This window comes from Jaculus jaculus, chromosome 7 (genome assembly GCF_020740685.1).
Source record: "Jaculus jaculus isolate mJacJac1 chromosome 7, mJacJac1.mat.Y.cur, whole genome shotgun sequence".
Lineage (NCBI taxonomy): Eukaryota > Metazoa > Chordata > Mammalia > Rodentia > Dipodidae > Jaculus > Jaculus jaculus.
Window position 1 is genome coordinate 69,854,892 of NC_059108.1, and position 18,327 is coordinate 69,873,218.

The 18,327-nt window shown below is 42.6% G+C and overlaps 1 protein-coding gene across 3 annotated transcripts in view; it reads left to right on the forward strand.

The window, feature by feature from the left end:
* Nucleotides 1-18,327, forward strand: part of Rnf212b (ring finger protein 212B) — a 141,048-nt gene that overhangs the window by 102,557 nt on the left and 20,164 nt on the right. For all 3 annotated transcript variants that reach the window (XM_045155607.1, XM_045155609.1, XM_045155608.1), the window contains exons 5-12: nt 212-327; nt 1,284-1,344; nt 3,316-3,344; nt 5,506-5,552; nt 5,751-5,793; nt 5,966-6,026; nt 6,845-6,893; nt 17,951-17,990. In XM_045155607.1, the coding sequence (XP_045011542.1) occupies nt 212-327; nt 1,284-1,344; nt 3,316-3,344; nt 5,506-5,552; nt 5,751-5,793; nt 5,966-6,026; nt 6,845-6,893; nt 17,951-17,990 (446 nt within the window). The remainder of the gene's footprint in view (nt 1-211; nt 328-1,283; nt 1,345-3,315; nt 3,345-5,505; nt 5,553-5,750; nt 5,794-5,965; nt 6,027-6,844; nt 6,894-17,950; nt 17,991-18,327) is intronic.

The window sequence follows — 18,327 nt, forward strand, 5'->3', positions numbered from 1 at the left end:
TAAAAAAGGTACTAGAAAGTCATGCCTTTCACATGAAAACCTTTGGCTTTCCCTAGTATTGATCCTATAGTTTTGGGGAGCCACAAATGAGGCTAGTTCTAAGAGAAAAAGAATAGTACTAAAATATGATTTGATAGATTTCCCTTTGTTGTCAGAAGTGAGGAGAATGGAGTTCTGGGAGTGTATGTGAATGCCTGTTTTTTCTTAGTAGGTTTGGCGCTTCCAGAAGAAACAAACAGATCTTCTTATTGCCTTTTATAAGGATAGAATCTCAAAGTTAGAAGCAGCTATGCAAGAAGCAAAGCAAACAGTGGCTAACCAGGACAAGTAAGTGCCAAGTCAAATCTCTAGGTATCTTATTTTCTTTCTTTCAGAGAGACTGTAGACTCTGGCTCCTAGTGGAAAATAATGGAAATTGTCCCATGTGTTTATATTTGTATTGAGAAAATCAAGTACTGAATTTTGGATGGTGCCCTCAAGCCTTCCTTTTTCTCTCTTTAGTCTCAGGACCTATCTTCACTTAACAGTATTTCTCTTCTACTTCACTTAATCAAAAAAGCTGCTTCTTCTTTTTTATTTTCTGTTTGGTTGGTTGGTTGGTTTTTCAAGATAGGGTATCATTGTAGCCCAGGTTCACCTGTAATTTACTATGTACTCTCAAACTGACCTTGAACTCACAGCCATCCTCCTACCTCAGCCTCCTGAATGCTGGGATGAAAGGCGAGCACCACTGCACCCGGCCAAAAATGATTTCTCCAGAGAGGTCAGATTTAGTTGACTCACACTTACAACAGTGAGAAATTACATTTAAAATGTTAATTTGAGAGGGTGTATTTTGAAAATATTAAACTAAAGATGGAATCCTTGTTGGAAGTTTTTAGTGAAAAGGAAATAAAATTCTATGCAAAAATTTCCAGAAGTCAGCTGGACACGGTGGCACACACCTTTAATCCTAGCACTCAAGAGGCAGAGATAGGAGGATGTCTTTGAGTTTGAGGCCACCCTGAGAATACAGAGTGAATTCCAGGTCAGCCTGGGCTAGAGTAAGACCCTGCCTCAAAAAAAACAAAACAAAACAAAATCTCTGAAGTCATACCAAATGACTGCCTATTTTGTCCACTTAATTGTTTTCACCATCAGAACCCTGATGTTTTCTCTTTGAATCACCCTGATGAAAGTACTGCATGTGTCTGTAAACACCTCTCATTAAGCATTAACTAGATGTTGATATGATCATTTTTATCCTGCTAACCTGGAGCTGATTGTTGCCATCTTTTACCTAGAGAGCTGTCAGTCTTGAGAAAGGAGAATGGAGAACTGAAGAAATTTCTAGCCATCCTAAAGGTGAGTGAAATAGATTTCATTGATTGATTTGATTGATTTTGTTTGGCTATGCTAAAGATCATATCCAGAGCCTTGCTAGGCAATGCTAGGCAAATGCTCTATTACTGAGCTATTTCCCTAGCCCTTGATTTTCTTGAAATAGGATCTCACTTTGTAGCTCAGGCTAGCTTTGAACTTACTATGTGGCCCAGGCTGGTTTTAAACTCAGGATCCTTCTGTCCTGGTCTCCTGAGTGCTAGGATTACAGATATGTGCTCCCATTTCCTATTGAAATAAATTTTCTCTACTACTATTTTCTCTCCTACTTTTTCCATCTTTCTAGCTGACATTATAAAACAGTGCTTCCCAACATTTTTCATATCAGACATACACAGAAACTCATTTGTACATTAGGCATATTGCAGTAAATGGATGAGGCCCCACAAAACCTTGGAGAGCTCAGAGCAACATTGTTTAGCATATGACCCATTCTCAAGTATCAGTGAGTCATAATATAGTAGTTAAGGAGCTCTTGTAGAAAACACAGATGATTGAATTTAAATTTCTTAGTAGCAGAGGCCAGTAAGTTAAAAAGGAGACATAAAGGGAAGAGAAAGGAAGGGAGGAGGGTACTTAATAGGTTGGTATTTTATATATGTAACTACAATGATTGAGATGGGGAGGTAATATGATGGAGAATGGAATTTCAAAGGGGAAAGTGCAGGGGGGGCGGGAGGGTATTACCGTGGGATATTTTTTATAATCATGGAAAATGTTAATAAAAATTGTGAAAAGAAAAAAAAAATTTCTTGGTAAGAAGCCCAAGACTCCTTAGGATCCTTTCCTTTCACACTATATTTCCAGTGTGCTTTATTTAGTTACTTATTTTTATTTTTTAATTTTAATTTTATTTATTTTTTGTTTGTTTGTTTTTTGAGGTAGGGTTTCACTCTAGTCCAGGCTGACCAGGAATTCACTATTGTAGTCTCAGGGTGTCCTTGAACTCATGGTGATCCTCCTATCTCTGCCTCCCAAATGCTGGGAATAAAGGCGTGTGCCACCATGACTGGCTGTTTTTAATTTTTTATTATTGACAACTATTTGATTATTTATTTATTTATTTATTTAGGAGAGAGAGAGAGAGAGAAAGAGGCAGAGAGAGGAAGAGAGAATGGGCACACCAAGGCCTCCAGCCACTGCAAATGAACTCCAGAAACATGTGCTCCCTTGTGCATCTGGCATGTAGGTCCTGGGGAATCAAACTGAGGTCCTTTAGCTTTGCAGGAAAATGCCTTAGACACTAAGCCATCTCTCCAGCCCCTATTTTTATTTTTTATTTATAAAGAGAGTGAGAGAGAGAAAGAGAGAGAGAGAATTGGAATGCCAGGGCTTTCCTACTACTTCAAACTCCAGACGCTTGTGCCACCTAGTGGGCATGTGCAACCTTTTGCATGCCTCACCTTTGTGTGTCTGGCTAACCATGGGATCTGGGGAGTTGAACATGGGTCCTTAGGCTTAGCCTGCAACCGCCTTAACTGCTAAGCCATCTTTCCAGTCCTATTTTTATTTTTGAGAAAGTCTCTTATAGCCCAGTCTGGTCTTAAATTCTCTATGTAGCTGAGACTTCGTTTGAGCTCTTGATCTGCTTGCCTCCACCTCCTGAGTGCTAGAATTACAGGAATGTGTTGCCATGCCTAGCTCCCCAATGAGCACTTAGGAAAAGAAGCTAAAACTTTATTCCCTCAAAGCTAGCAATTCCCTAAGGAAATTCTGTTGCTGTTTTTTCTCCTACTGGGATTCTTAGTCAACCACAACATTGAAGCTGAGTTACCTAACAAGACTGAGATTAATCCAAAGGGTATACAATTTTTTTACATTGTGACATAATGTCATTTATGTGTTGGGTCATATTCATAGAGCTACCTGGACAAATCCAGCCTGTAGGCCACAGATCAGACATATCTGATAGAACCATTTTTTTCTCACCTACAGGAATCTCCAAATCGCTACCATGGAAGCAGGTCAGCACCCGTATTAATCCTCTATCTTGAAGATTTGTTTTATTCTTCAAGAACTTTTAATCACCCTATAACAATTGTGTATATTTATAGGGTATGATGTAATGGTTTGATTTGTGTATGCAATATGTAATGATTAGGGTATTTACCATTACCCTATCTTTAAACCTTTGTCATTTCCTTGTGCTGAGAAGCATTCAGCTTGTATTTTCTGACTTCCAATTGCTTTGGCTACAAGATGCATAGAAAATAGTTGAGGGTTTTATCTTTTGCTTCTCTGATTCTGAGACAGGAATAAAATCTTTTTTTAATTTTTTTATTTTGGAGGTTCTAAGACCTCAGGAGCCTCTGCCATATTGATCATGTGCTCTGTCACTGAACTATATCACCAACCCACCTTTTACTTTGATGTTTTTAAAAATATTTTATTTATTATTTGAGAGAGATAGAGGAAAGAGGCAAAGAGAGAGAATGGGCACACCAGTGAATAGCCACTGCAAACAAACTCCAGACACATGTGCCGCCTTGTGCATCTGGCTTTATGTGGGTACTGGGGAATCGAACCCAGGTCCTTTGGCTTTACCAGCAAGTGCTTTAATCACTAAGCCATTTCTCCAGCTGTTTCCTTTTTACAAGGTAGGGTCTCACTCTAGCCCAGGCTGACCTGGAACTCACTCTGTAGCCCAAACTAGCCTCAGATTCACGGTGATCCTCCTATCTCAGCCTCCCAGGTACTGGGATTAAAGACATGCTATCTCATGCCAAGCCCCTGGTATTGAATTTTATTATTTATTTATTTATTTGAGAGAGAGATTAAGAGGCAGATATATATAGAGAGAGAAGGGGGGTGGCAGACAGACAGACAGACACAGAGAGAAAATGGGCATGCCAGGGCCCAAGCCACTACAAATGAACTCTAGATGCATGTACCTCTTTGTGCATCTGATTTTACATGGGTACTGGGGAATTTAATTGGGGTTGTCAGGCTTCACAGGCAAGCGCCTTAACTGCTAAGCCATCTCTCCAGTCCTTATTTTTATTTTATTTATTTGAGAGAGTGAAAGAGGCAAACAGAAAGAGAGTGAGTATGGGCATGCCACGTGTGTCACTTTGTGCATCCGGCTTTACGTAGGTACTAGGGAATCGAATCCAGGTCATCAGGCTTTCAGGCTTGGGAAGCAAGCATACACCTTTAACCCTGAGCCATCTCTCTAGCCCCTGGTTTTTATTGTTGCATTCAGTAGCCTTTGAGCCTGTCAGGGAAGAAACCTTATTCGAGGGATTTTTTTTTTCTGAAGCAGGTCTCACTTCTAGCCCAGGCTGACCTGGAATTCACTCTATAGTCTCAGGGTGGGCTAGAACTCATGGTAGTCCTCCTATTTCTGCCTCCCTAATGCTGGGATTAAAGGATTGTGCCCCCATGCTCAGCTAGGTAATTAAGTAATTGTTTTAATCTCAGGAATTAGGACCTTACTCAATGCTTAGTGTATGGATGTGAGAATCGAGGAATGTATGAGTGAATAGACAGGTATCAGTTTGAGAGTAAGACACTACAGAAAGGAAGAAAGGGCTGGAGAGATGGCTTAGCCATTAAGGCATTTTCTGAAAAAACAAAGGACCCCAGTTCAATTCTCCAGGACCCACATAAACCAGATGCACAAGGGGGCATGTGCATCTGGAGTTTGTTTGCAGTGGCGGGAGGCCTTGGCATGTCCACTCTCCCCCCACCCCTCAAAGAAATAAGTAAATAAAGCTTTTGGGTTTTTTTTAAAGAAAGGAAGATTGTGGACAGGAGCAGTGGAGGAAGGATCTCATGTGGAAAAGTTTGCTTCCCTGTTTTGGGATGATACCTTTAATACATGAAAGTAAATATCTGTACTTAGGGAAGAAACTTCTTTTTCTTTTAAAAAAAATATGTATTTATTTGCAAGGGGGGAGGGAGAGAGAATGGGCGGCCCAGGGCCTCCAGCCACCACAAAAGTATGCACCCCCTTGTTCATCTGGCTTTATGTGGTGGGTACTGAGGAGTCAAACCTGGGTCCTTAGGCTTTGCAGGCAAGCACCTTAAGCACTAAGCTGTCTCTTCAGCCCAAACTGATTAAAGTGGTACTTTACTTCTATTTAGTGAGATTAGAGTTTCCCTTTTCTTTTTGTTTTCCTGCAGGTTGACCACACCTCGACCAGTGGGAATTACTTCCCCATCACAGCCAGGTAAAAATTTTTTTTTCCCACCTATCTGTATGAGGTAGATAGATAACCTTTCCACATATGGCAAATTCATAATGTGATTTTTTAATCTTACATATTATATGCAAATACAGCCAGATACCCACTCATAGCAGATTGGCTAGCCGAGGTTGAGTTCATCATTCATAGCAACTTTTCATCCTATACTTTATTCTCTTTCAGTTGCTTCACGACCTAGTTCTCAGCATAGCAGTCAAGTGGTTAGGTAAGTTCTAAATCTATACAGCAACATTAAAGTCATTGCCAAAAGTTGGAAGACGAAAGAATGAAAGAAATACCTAGATATGGCTGATACTGAGAATGAAGATTAGGAATGAAGAGCCTTCAATTTTATGTCCAAGTTTTAACACCAGTTTCTGTTGTTTTACCTTCTTTAGTCGCTCCTCCTCCATAGAGTCTATCCCTAATAGAGTGGCTGGCTTTGCTAGTATGGGACAAGTAAGTAATATCTGCCTTATCTTTCTAGATAAAGGTTTCTAGTGCTTAGTGAAAGCAACAATTTAAATTTATATTGGAGCTGGGCATGTTGACAGATGCCTTTAATCCCTGCACTGAGGGGCAGAGATAGAAGGGCTGTGAGTTCAAGGCCAGCCTGAGACTACATAGTGAATTCCAGGTCAGCCTGCGAAGAGCCAGACCCTACCTTGAAAAACCAATAAGTGAATAAATAAATAAATTTATATTGGTTTTGATATGAATTATGTTATGCCATATGCCATGCAGACCCTATTTTGGATATGTGATATTAAAAGCTGGCACAGAATCATTAGTGATGATTATTGTAGACATGTTGAAGGAAGAATAAATTAAGTGTCTGTCAGGTTTATTTTTGGGGGGAGGGAGTCCTAGGTAGGGTCTCACTCTAGCCCAGGCTGATCTCAAACTCATAGTGATTTTCCTACCTTTGTCTTCTGAGTGCTGAGATTAAAGGCGTGAGATACCACACCAGCTTGTCATGTTCATTTTGGAAGTAGTAAAGCATCGGACCGTCTTAGACTAGTATGCTCAATCTGGGAGAACAGTGTGTGTTTGAATATATACATATTAATAAATAGAGCTGGGTGTGGTGGCAGAGGTAGAAGGATCACCATGAGTTCAAGGCCACCCTGAGACTACATAGTGAGTTTCAGGACAGCCTGGGCTAGAGTAAGACTCTACCTTGAAAAACCAATTAAAAAAAGAAGAAAGAAAGAGCAGGGGATATGGAGGCTAAAGAACCAGGATATATTAATTAATGTTCATTATTTGTTTATCAGGGGGACAGATGCCTACAGGGAAGGAACACTCCCAGAAACATTTATACTGGTAAGGGAGGTGGGGCAGGAAGGAGAAGGTGTCTGATGTCCATATACTTTTTTTCTTTTTTTTTTAGGTAGGGTTTCACTCTAGTCCAGGCTGACCTGGAATTCACTATGTAGTCTCAGGGTGTACCCTCCTACCTCTGCCTTCTTAGTGCTGTGATTAAAGGTGTGCGCCACCACGCCCTGCTGAAGTCCACATATTCCTGTCTAGAGACCAGGAGATTTCTAGTGTCCAATGCATAATATAATGGCATTTTACTTTTTTACAAGTTTTCAAACATCTTTTTGTTCTGAAAATGAAAAGTTGAACGCTTGCCATTGAGGACCTCTGATCAGGAAATGGAGGGTAACGAGAAAGATAATTGATTTGAGTTATTTTAATTGCCACAAGATGGCAGTGAAAGTTAAATCTCTAAAAGAAAAGATGTTCTTGTTTGTTTGTTGTGTTTGTTTGTTTTTCAAGGTAGGGTCTCACTCTAGCTCAGGCTAACCTGGAATTTACTATGTAGTCTCAAGGTGCCCTTGAACTCACACTGATCCTCCTACCTCTGCCTCCCGAGTGCTGGGATTAAAGGTGTTCAGCACCATACCCAGTAAGATGTTAATTCTTAATTTGTGGGGTTTTTGGCTTCTTAACTCTTATTTTGTATTAAAGTAAAAGTTGGGGCTGAGAAGGTAGTTCAGTGGTTAAAAGGCACTTACTTGCAAAACTTGCTGGCTCAAATTCAATTCCCAAGCCACCCACATAAGCCAGGTACACAAATTTATTTATTTGTAAGAAGAGAGAGTGTATATGGGTATGCCAGGGCCTCTGACATTGCAAACAAACTTTAGATGCATGATCCACTTTGTACATCTGGCTTTACATGGGTACTAGAAAATTGAACCCAGGCCAGCAGACTTTGCAAGCAAGTGCCTTTAACTCTCCAGCTCTATTTCATTCTTTTTTTTTTTTTTTCGGGGGGTGGGGGTTCCAGCTAGGGTCTCACTCTAGCCCAGGTTGACCTGGAATTTACTATGTTGTTTCAGGGTGGCCTCAAACTCTTGGCAGTCCTCCTACCTCTACCTTCTGAGTGGTGGGATTAAAGGAGTTCACCAGTATGCCTGGCTCTATTTCATTCTTTTTGATATAATTTTCTTTCTTTCTCTCTTTTCTTTTTTCGAGGTAGGGTCTCACTCTAGTACAGGCTAATTTGGAATTTACTATGTAGTCTCAGCATGGCTCAAATTCACAGCAATCCTCTACCTCCTGAGTTCTGGGATTCAAAGCATGTGCCACTATACCCAGCTATAATTTTCTTTATTGGTGTTTTCTCTTTGTGGAGATACCATTCTCATTCTTTGTTTTTAGATATGGTTTCCTTTACAGCTTTGAGTGTATTTAAAACACCTAATTAAAGTCTTTGTTTAGAAAGTTCAGGGGTGAGCTGGAGAGATGGCTTAGTGGTTAAGGCACTTGCCTGAGAAGCCTAAGGACCCAGGTTCAATTCCCCAGGACCCATGTAAGCCGGATGCACAAGGGGGAGCATGTATTTTGAGTTTGCTTACAGTGGCTAGTGGCCCTGGCTCACCCATTTTGTCTCTCATAACTAAATTTGCGGGACTCCTTCCCACACAGGTAGTGCCGAGGGAAGGACCAGGCCTGCTGGTTCCTCCCTAGGGGTTGAGGGGATGATGAGCGTTGGACGACTCAGAAACCTCTCCTGGCCACCGGAGAAAAACCACACTGAGTCAGGAGTCTTTGCAATGCAGGAACAACTCGCTTTATTACTCTGAGCAGTTGCTTATATCATGTTGGGGACGAAAGCGGGGACTTTAGGGTGGGAGAAGAGGTAAGGGCCAATAGTAAACTTTAACTATTGAAATGGTAATTACAATTACCACGAGGAAGTAGCAGGCCAGAAGCCCTTAGGCATCCTGCTGAGTCATAGCTGGCCAGAGACAGGTCGCCAAACTTTAGCTAGGCTCAGGAAGTTCCACTAGGCTTCACGCCTGGGCCTTTCAGGGCCCAACATCTCCCCCTTTTTTTTTTGTAAGAGCATTAGTCACCGTGGCCCCTGTCTTAGGTTGTCCCCCTCTGGGGATCTTACCCGTCATTGGTCACATGGAGGGCAGAGGAGGTGGCAGTGGGTCATCTAAGGAACTTAATTCCTGAGTTGTCAGCCCATGATAATGTATTTTGGCCTGACGAAGTTTTATTGTCTCCAGCCACTGGTGAATAAATTGTGTAATTTTGTTAATTACACAAGGCCCGACAGTGAGGAGAAGGAGAAGAAGAAGGAGAAGGAGAAGAAGGAGGAGAAGGATGGGGAGGGGTCCAGGTAGAGGGAGGATGTAGGGTAAGAAGTCATGTAAGCCCGTCTGTAGCAGGTTGTCTTGGGGGTCCCGTCGCCTCCTCTCCATGTCTTTCTGGGGCCTCTTAATCTTGTCCTGGACGATTCCCGATTTACTGGCGTAAAAGCAGCATTTTTCCTGTAAAAACAAACATATGCCTCCCTTTCGGCTGTTAGTAGGTCTAGTCCTCTCCTGTTTTGTAGGATTACCTTAGCCAAGGAATCTAGCTTCCAGAAATGATATCTACATCTGGGATTAAGGTGGCTGGGGCACAAAGGCCCATCCAATTGCTGGGCAGAAAGTTACAGGCCATTTTGCCTCCGCAAACATAAGCCATTCCAGAAAGCGGGCAGCGTTGAGCACTGGGCTCAGTTTTGTTAAAATTACAGAAGGAAGGATGAATGGATCTCACATCTATACTGGAATTATTAGGAGAAGGAAGGGCCCAAATGCCCAGAGGAAACATTGGGAAGAGCTGGACGGGGATGGGGAAGGTGGCTGAGCAGCTTTTTAAGGTCGTATGGACAACTGTACTGCAAGCAGCCAGAGAGGCCCAGATCGGAGGCAAAGCCAGCAATCCTCCACAAGGGAGGGAGTTATTTAATTTAGCAGGGTAAAGGACCATTTTAGGAACAGTCCTCAGGGGCAGGACACTCCCTAGAGAAGTGATTGTCAGTGTCCCCTTGTTCAGGCAAATATTTTAGGTCCCTTGCTGGTACCCAAATGGGTCTTTTTTCATCTTGAGGGAAGACACATTCAAACCCTCTCCCTGCTGTGAGGAGTGGATCAGGCCCTCTCCAGGCCCCAGTCAATGGGTCCCTCCATCTTACCCAGATAGAACTGTAGGTAACAGATGAGGACCAATGTTTTTGAAAAGGGGATAATTGTTTATTTTCTTTAGAAAAGTTTAAAATGTTTAGGGTAAATAATGCCTTTTTTAGTTGGTCATGTGGGGGTAAGGATTCCCCCTTTTGTTTTTGTAATTGAGACTTGAGAGTTTGATTATATCTTTCAACTATAGCTGGGCCCTGGGGGTTGTATGGGATGCCTGTGGAATGTGAAATTTTCCAGGTCTGGAGAAAATCTATAAAGGCCTTGCTTATGAAGCAGGGGCCATTATCTGTTTTTATTTGATCAGGCAGCCCAAGAGTGGCAAAACATTGAAGCATATGACTAATGGCATGTTTAAATTTTTCCCCGGCATGTGCTGATGCCCAGCAGGCGTGGGAGAAGGTATCGACTGAAAGAAAGATATATTTAAGCTTTCCAAATGGAGAATAGTGTGTGACATCAATTTGCCAAAGATGATTAGGGCGGAGCCCTCGAGGATTGCTTCCTGTATTTTGAAGGGGGGGGTACTTGGAGGAAAGGCTGACAGGACTTACAAGTCCAGACAATTTTTTTAAGGTTCTTGACTGGTACCTGTGGAAACCTGTGCTTGAGACCTCTCCAGTTGACATGGGTCAATAAGTGGAAGCGTGTAGCTTCTGTAATAGTATTACATTGAGGCATAGAAGCCATTTTATCAGCCAAATTGTTTCCTTGAGAGAGAAATCCTGGTAAGTTTTGATGACCCCTGAGATGTTGAAGAAAAATGGGATTGATTCTTTGTTTGAGTAGGGAATGAGCTTGAATCATCAAAGGAGATATAGGGTTGGAGTCCAATCTAATATGGGCCTCAACCAGGTTGGGTAATAAATTAACAACATAAAGGCTGTCAGAAAATAAGTTAAATGGCTCTTGAATAGTGTCTAAAGCTAGAACGACTGCAAATAGTTCTTTGAATTGTGCTGACCCCTCAACCTCATGGGAGAGTGACTTTATGGGGATAGGCTCTTTTTTCTGTTTTAAAGGAGGGTAAATGACTAGGGAAGCCCCCAGGTGCCCTCCATCGGTAAACACGGTAAGAAAGTCAGGGTTAGGTTGAGACAGAAAAAGCCTGGGGGGCTTCCATTCTAACCTGGAGAAAGAACTCATCCATTTGTGGGGGCCATAATGGCAATCAATTTTACCTAGAAACCCCTTGAGAGCCATAGCAACTCTGTTATTATTTCTCTGAAGCCAGGTGAAATCAGTTATCTTAAAGGGAGTGACAATAAGGTGAGGTTCTGGGCCAAACAACTGGACAGAGGTGTCTCTGCCCTTGATAATGCAATCAGCAACCTGGTTGGTTTTAGAATAAACTCTGGGGATCCCACCGATTGAGAGGTGGATCCATTGGATGGGCTCACCTTCCTGGGCCAACAGTGCAGTACATAATGTTTCCCCAGAGAAAATGTAGAGGGAGATGGGCAAATTAGGATTGAACCTCTTTAAGGTCGCAGTATTTATAGCCTGTTGTACCTTATAAAAAATTTGTTAAAAAAAAAAAATTGTTGATGACAAGGGGACAAAATTACCTGAGAAGAGAAGTTAAGAACCTTTAGGAGGTCAAACAAAGGGGACAGCTCTTCAGTAGTTATGGGTATCCAAGGCCTCATCCAGTTAATTTCTCCCAAGAGCTTCTGGAGTTGAGGCAAGGTGTAAGAATCCTGAATATAAAGTTGTGGTTTAACAGGTGAAACTGTATCTAGGGTAAGGGTCGAGCCCAAGATCTTAAAGGGAGGCACAGTTTGAACTTTTTCAGGAGCTACTTTAAAGCCGTGAGTATGAAGGATAGTTAGACATTGATGGGTAAGGTCCTGGAGTGTGGAGGAATCTAGGCCCCCAAGAATAATATCATCCATGTAGATATAAAACAGGGTATTGGGGAGATTGAAAAGAGAAGAGAAAATGGATGACAGGTAATATTGACAAATGGGTGGGCTGTTAGCCATGCCCTGAGGTAAGACAGTCCATTCAAATCTCCTATCTGGGCCACAAAAGTTAATAGCGGGTACAGAGAATGCAAATTTTTCCATGTCTCCTGGATGGAGAGGGATAGAGAAGAAGCAATCTTTAATGTCAATGATAGTAATATGGTATATATTGGGAATAGCTGGGATCCATGGAAGTCCCCTCTGGGGGGTTCCAAAGGGGATCATGCATTCATTGATCTTTCTTAAATCATGTAAAAATCTCCAGGACCCATTAGGCTTTTTTATGACAAAGACAGGAGAGTTCCAGGGACTAGTGGAGGGACGGATATGTCTAGCCTCCAACTGTTGATCAATAAGTATGTGGAGTTGGTGTAACTTAGAAGAAGGGAGAGGCCACTGCTCAACCCATATAGGGTCCCCCAGTCTCCACTGGATTTTAAATGGGGGGGGGGGGACTGGACAGTGGCCCTTAGAATTGGGGGTATTCATTGGAGTAATTAGGATGACATTCCCTCCCTTCCTTAAACCATTGTTGATATTTTTTTTTATTTAACAAATCATTATAAAAGGCCTTATGGTCAGTAGTAATGAAAGCCTCGGCATCTCCAAGGATGTCTTGCCCTGGTAAGTTAGCAGTGAGCCCAGTCACCACGAGAGGGCGGACTTTTCCCTTGTCTCCACCTGGGTCAGTCCAAGGGAGCCATGTGGCAGTCTCCCAGGAGGTGGATTGTCTGCCAACTCCCAGTAGGGGAGGGCCAGGCACAAGCTGCCAGGAAGGGGGCACTTCCTCCTTTCTCAGGACTGTTCGGTCTGCTCCAGTGTCGATGAGAAGTTTGAATTTTTTATTGCCAATATTTAAAATAATTTTGGGTCTAAGGCCAGGAACCAGGGGGACGGTCCAATGGGCTTTGATAGATTCTTTCCCCTTATTTAACGGGGCTGGGGGGAGCCCCGGAAGAAGTTTAAAGGCTTTCCCTGTATGTCAAGTTTCGATTGGCAGTCCCTAGCCCAGTGAAACCCCTTATTGCATTTAGGGCAGCAGGTGGGAGGGGCGTTGGTCATCCCCCTAGAGGGCAGGGGAGGCTTTGTTTTGTTGGGGCACTCCTTTTTAAAGTGACCCATGTCCCCACACCCGAAACATGTTGAGTTTTTAGAATTTAACTGTAATGCGCAGGTCTTATCAGTTAAATTTCCCTGTTTATTTTCCTGAAGGGCAGCAGCCATGGCCCTAGCCTGATGGGAGATAGTGCCAACGTCCTTGGTGGCTACAATCCATCTACTCATGGAGTTGTCCTTGAGACCTGCACAGGCGAGGAGGTGATCAGCCGTCATCCCTTCCCAGACCAACATTTTAGTAAATTGATCTCGTAATGCCCCTGGGGGAAATTTTCTTTGGAGACTTTTTCCCACCCTATCAATAAATGTGGCCAAGTCCTCTGATGGTTTTTGAGTAATACTCATAAGGGGGGTTTCAGAGGGTCCCTCATCAAGCTTTTTCCATGCCGCCAAGCCCAGTGCCCTGACCTGGTCCCTATACGGGTCAGGTATAGCCGCCTGTTGAGTGCCTGTAGCATATTGATCAGAGATACCAGAGAGCATTCCAAAAGTTATTGGCACAGGGGGCTGTTGATTTTGGTTTCGTTCTGCCTGTGCATGGCGCTCATCTTTAAAATAGGCACACCACTTAAGGTATAGGGGACCCGACAAGACAGCCCTGACTAGATTTTTCCAATCTTGGATTGTACAAGGGTGATGGGCAAGTCCCTGTAATAGGGTCTCAGCCCAAGGAGAGTTGGGTCCATCCTCTGAGACTGCCTTTTTAAGCTCCTTAAGGTCCTGAGCTTCCCATGGATACCAAGCAGCAGGGCGATTGCCCCAGGATTTAGATTGACAGGAAATAAAAAGGTAGCTTTATTTTCTGGCAGCTTGGCAGCCGAATATGAAGGAGGAGTCAAGGGGGTCTTAGCGGCTGAATATGAAGGAGGGACCAAGGGGGTCCAGAAAGGGTTAGTTGATGGAGGAGGTCCCTCAGAAGGCCAGGGAGCACTCTCAAAGGGATCGAGTGAGGAATATAAAGATGTATCCTCTTTCGGGGTTTTTATAGCTGTATCTCCAGGAGGAGTAACCGGATCAGGCTGTATATTATCTTTTCCTTCTGTCTTTTGTTTATGTTTGGTTAGTCTTGGAGGGAAGCAGTCCTTGAGGGCCGAGATCGTAGGGAGGACCCCTGAGGGGAGTATTTGACCCTTCCCCACATGTGCCCGACAAACAAGGGCCTCTACCCTATCCCACGTGTCCCAGTCAAAGAGATTTCCTTCTGGCAGCCATGGCGCCAGCTTTAAAAGGCAATCCCAGGTCTGTCGAGCCTGATTATCAGTCAAATTAAGCCCTCTACTCTTTAGGAGTGCCCTGAGAGATTCTAAGGCAGGATTGGATTTAGAGGAAGACTGTCCCATATTATAAAGTTGAGAGAGAGATATCCAGAAAACTAGGGCAATAGCAACCCACATACACACGAGTATAACACAACCGCAAGGATCCAAAAGATAGGTAAACATGTTGTACAAAAGCCGCAGATGCAGCTTGTCTGCGAAATGAAAGGGAAAGGAAAGAGAAAGAGAATGAAGAGATGTTGACAAGTAAGTACAGGTTGTAGAAGCAAAGTTTAGTGCAGTAAATAGGAAGACTACCTCATAACTTATGAGGGTACGCTCACCCGCAAACACCGATTACCTCCTCAACGACTGCCTCTCACGGGGTACACTAGTCTGTCAGGGTCCCAGAGCCGCACGTTGGGCGCCAGACGCGGGGCTCCTTCCCGCACAGGTAGTGCCGAGGGAAGGACCAGGCCTGCTGGTTCCTCCCTAGGGGTTGAGGGGATGATGAGCGTTGGACGACTCAGAAACCTCTCCTGGCCACCGGAGAAAAACCACACTGAGTCAGGAGTCTTTGCAATGCAGGAACAACTCGCTTTATTACTCTGAGCAGTTGCTTATATCATGTTGGGGACGAAGGCGGGGACTTTAGGGTGGGAGAAGAGGTAAGGGCCAATAGTAAACTGTAACTATTGAAATGGTAATTACAATTACCACGAGGAAGTAGCAGGCCAGAAGCCCATAGGCATCCTGCTGAGTCATAGCTGGCCAGAGACAGGTCACCAAACTTTAGCTAGGCTCAGGAAGTTTTACTAGGCCTCACGCCTGGGCCTTTCAGGGCCCAACATAAGTTAAATTAAAAAATAAAATGAAAAGAAACTTCAGTGTCTAGGCTTTCTCAGATACAGGTTCTATTTTGGGTTTGTTTTTTTTTTGTTGTTGTTGTTGTTGTTGTTGTTTGTTTGTTTTTTGCAGGGAGAGGGTTGTTTCAAGGCAGGGTCTCACTCTAGCCCAAGCTAACCTGGAATTTACTCTGTAGTCCCAGGCTGGCCACAAAAGAGAAATTCTCCTACCTGTGCCTCCTGAGTGCTGGGATTAAAGGTGTGCACCATCACACCAGGCCTTAATTGCTTGTTTCCCCCTTTGTACAGGCCATAATTTCTTGTTTCTTTGTATGTCACATAATTTCCACATTTTCAACACTCAGTCATCCAGTTGACAACTGTCCCTTGACTTTTAATTCTACTTAAAAAGATTCAAAATTAGTTTAGGGTTGTCTCATGTTTCCTGAGCTTAGATTGTCAGAAATGTGTCCCCATTGACATCTTGCTCCCCTTATTCTTTTATTTATTTACTAATATTATTTTTTTAATTCAATCTCACATACGTCCTTGTGCTCTGAACTCCAACCAGACCTTGCAGAGATTCATTCTTTTTTAAAATTTATTTTTATTTATTTAATAGAGAGCGTGAGTGAGAAAGAGAGAGAGAGAATGGGTGTGTAAGGGCCTTCAGCCACTGAAAATGAACTCCACATGTATGCACCACCATGTGCATCTGACTTACGTGGGACCTGGAGAATTGAACCCAAGTCCATTGGCTTTGCAGGCAAGCGCCTTAACCACTAAGCCATCTCTCCAGCCCTTATTCTCTTTTTCTTTTTTTTAGAAATTTATTTATTTATTTATTTGAAAATGAAAGAGAATATGGGCACTCTAGGGCCTCTAGCAACTGCAAACTAACCTGAGATGCAGGTGCTACCTTATGCATCTGGCTTTACGTGGGTATTGGGGAATTGTCCTTAGGCTTTGCAGACAAGTGCCTTAACTGCTGAACCATGTCTCCAACACTCCCCTTATTGTTATTTATTTATTAATTTGTTTGTGAAAGGGAGAGGGAGATACATAGAGAGAATAGGCACACCAAATCCTTCAGCCACTACAAATGAATAAACTCCAGACTCATGAGCCACCTTGAATGTCTGGCTTACGTGCATCCTGGCGAATCAAATCTTGGTCCTTAGGCTTCACAGGCAAGCACCTTAACTGCTAAGCCATCTCTCCAGCTTGCCTTCCCCCTTATTCTTTTTAATCTATTATTCATCCCAACTGATTACTATCTTCTCAGACAGCCCCAAACTAAGTACATGTAATTGTTTTCAACAAACACTCCTAAGGGAAAGGCTTGTGTGTAGTAAACTCTGAGCTCTAAGATCTGGGGTACTTGAGTTCCAAATCAAACAAAACAGATACCTAGAAAACCAAAGAAAAAGCAAACCAAAATATAGTAACAGTACTTTAAGAACAAAGACCCATTCCTTTCCTCAGTGACCTCCTGACTCAGAAATACATTGAAATGGACAAGATGAAATGAGACCAGGGCTAGTTTGTATACAGCAGTGTTTACTGTCTTTATTGACATTCTAAATTTTAAATTCTCCAAATTGCTATCAGGTCTATATAATTTCCTAATTCCCAGTGTTCCTAAAAGTTATTCTGACCATTTTTGTATGTGTGTTTGTTTTGATTTTTTGTTTTGTTTTTCAAGGTAGGGTCTTGCTCTCACCCAGGCTGACCTGGAATTCACTATTCATTATATAGTCTCAGGGTGGCCTCGAACTCACAGTGATCCTCCTACTTCTGCCTCCTGAGTAGCTGGGATTAAAGGTGTGTACCACCACACCGACTTTTAATTTTTACTGGGAACTTTCATATATAAGCATACTGTAATTTGGTCATGTTCTTATCCTGTTATTCTCTTTTGTATTTTGTTTTTTCCAGTTTTCTCATTGCTTTTTATGGAGGAGATAATTTTTAGAACTCTACATTTCTGTTTTCTCAAACGAACTCCAGATGCATGTGCCACCTTGTGTATCTGGCTTTACATGGGTACTGGGGAATTGAACCTGGGTCCTTAGGCTTTGTAGGCAAGTGCCTTAACCACTGAGCCATCTTCCCAGTCCTGCTGCATTTTTTCCCAATTTTTTTGTATTTATAACTCCCAATTTATTGGAAAAGCAATCTTCCCTGACATAAATTTTCTTTTTCCAATTTTTGTTCTACCACATTTTCTATCTCTTGACATGTAATGATTCTTTTTGTTTTGTTCCTTTGGTTTTGCCAGGTAGGGTTTCATTCTAGCTCAGGCTGACCTGGAATTCACTGTGTAATCTCATGGTGGCCTTGAACTCATGGTGATCCTCCTACCTCTGCCTCCTGAGTGCTGGATCAAAGGCATGCACCACCATGCCCAGCTGACATATAGTGATTCTTGCCTAGCTATCCTTATTAGAGGGGAGCCAAGGCACAGACACATTAGTGCACATCAAGGCAGTGATAGATCTTGGTCCCCAACTCAAGATGTTGTGGTGGGGGGCACCTTTAGGAAACACTGCTAGGTGACTTATGAGCCTTTTCACTTACTGTTAGTCACTAAACCTAAAATATATACTAAAAATCCTTAATAACCATTTCTTTCTTTTTTTTCTGGGCCCCCATGATACCTGAACATCTTCTCCAGTTGCTGAGTTACCTGACTCATATTTTTCTTTCCAGAAACCCCCTCACCAGCTTCTACTCACAGCCTGACTTACAGGTGAGTGATATTATACTTCCTTTCTCTGGAGGTCTGTTCACACTGACACACTGTGAGCAGCTCTAGGCTTACATCTCTAGTGGCCTATACCACTGCTTTATAATCTGAAGTTATTGAGAAGTTTTTGTGAAGTTATTGTGTATAATATATATCCACTTTATTTAATATTATCTTCAGTTACAAGCAGGGTTTTCTCTTTTCTTGTCTCAGTGTATAGGCTCACCATTTACATATGCTTTTTACCTTTATCTTTCTACATAGTGAATTCCCTACCTTGAAAAACAAAACAAAACAAAAAAGAAGGGCTGACTGGCCTGGAACTCACTATGCAGACAAG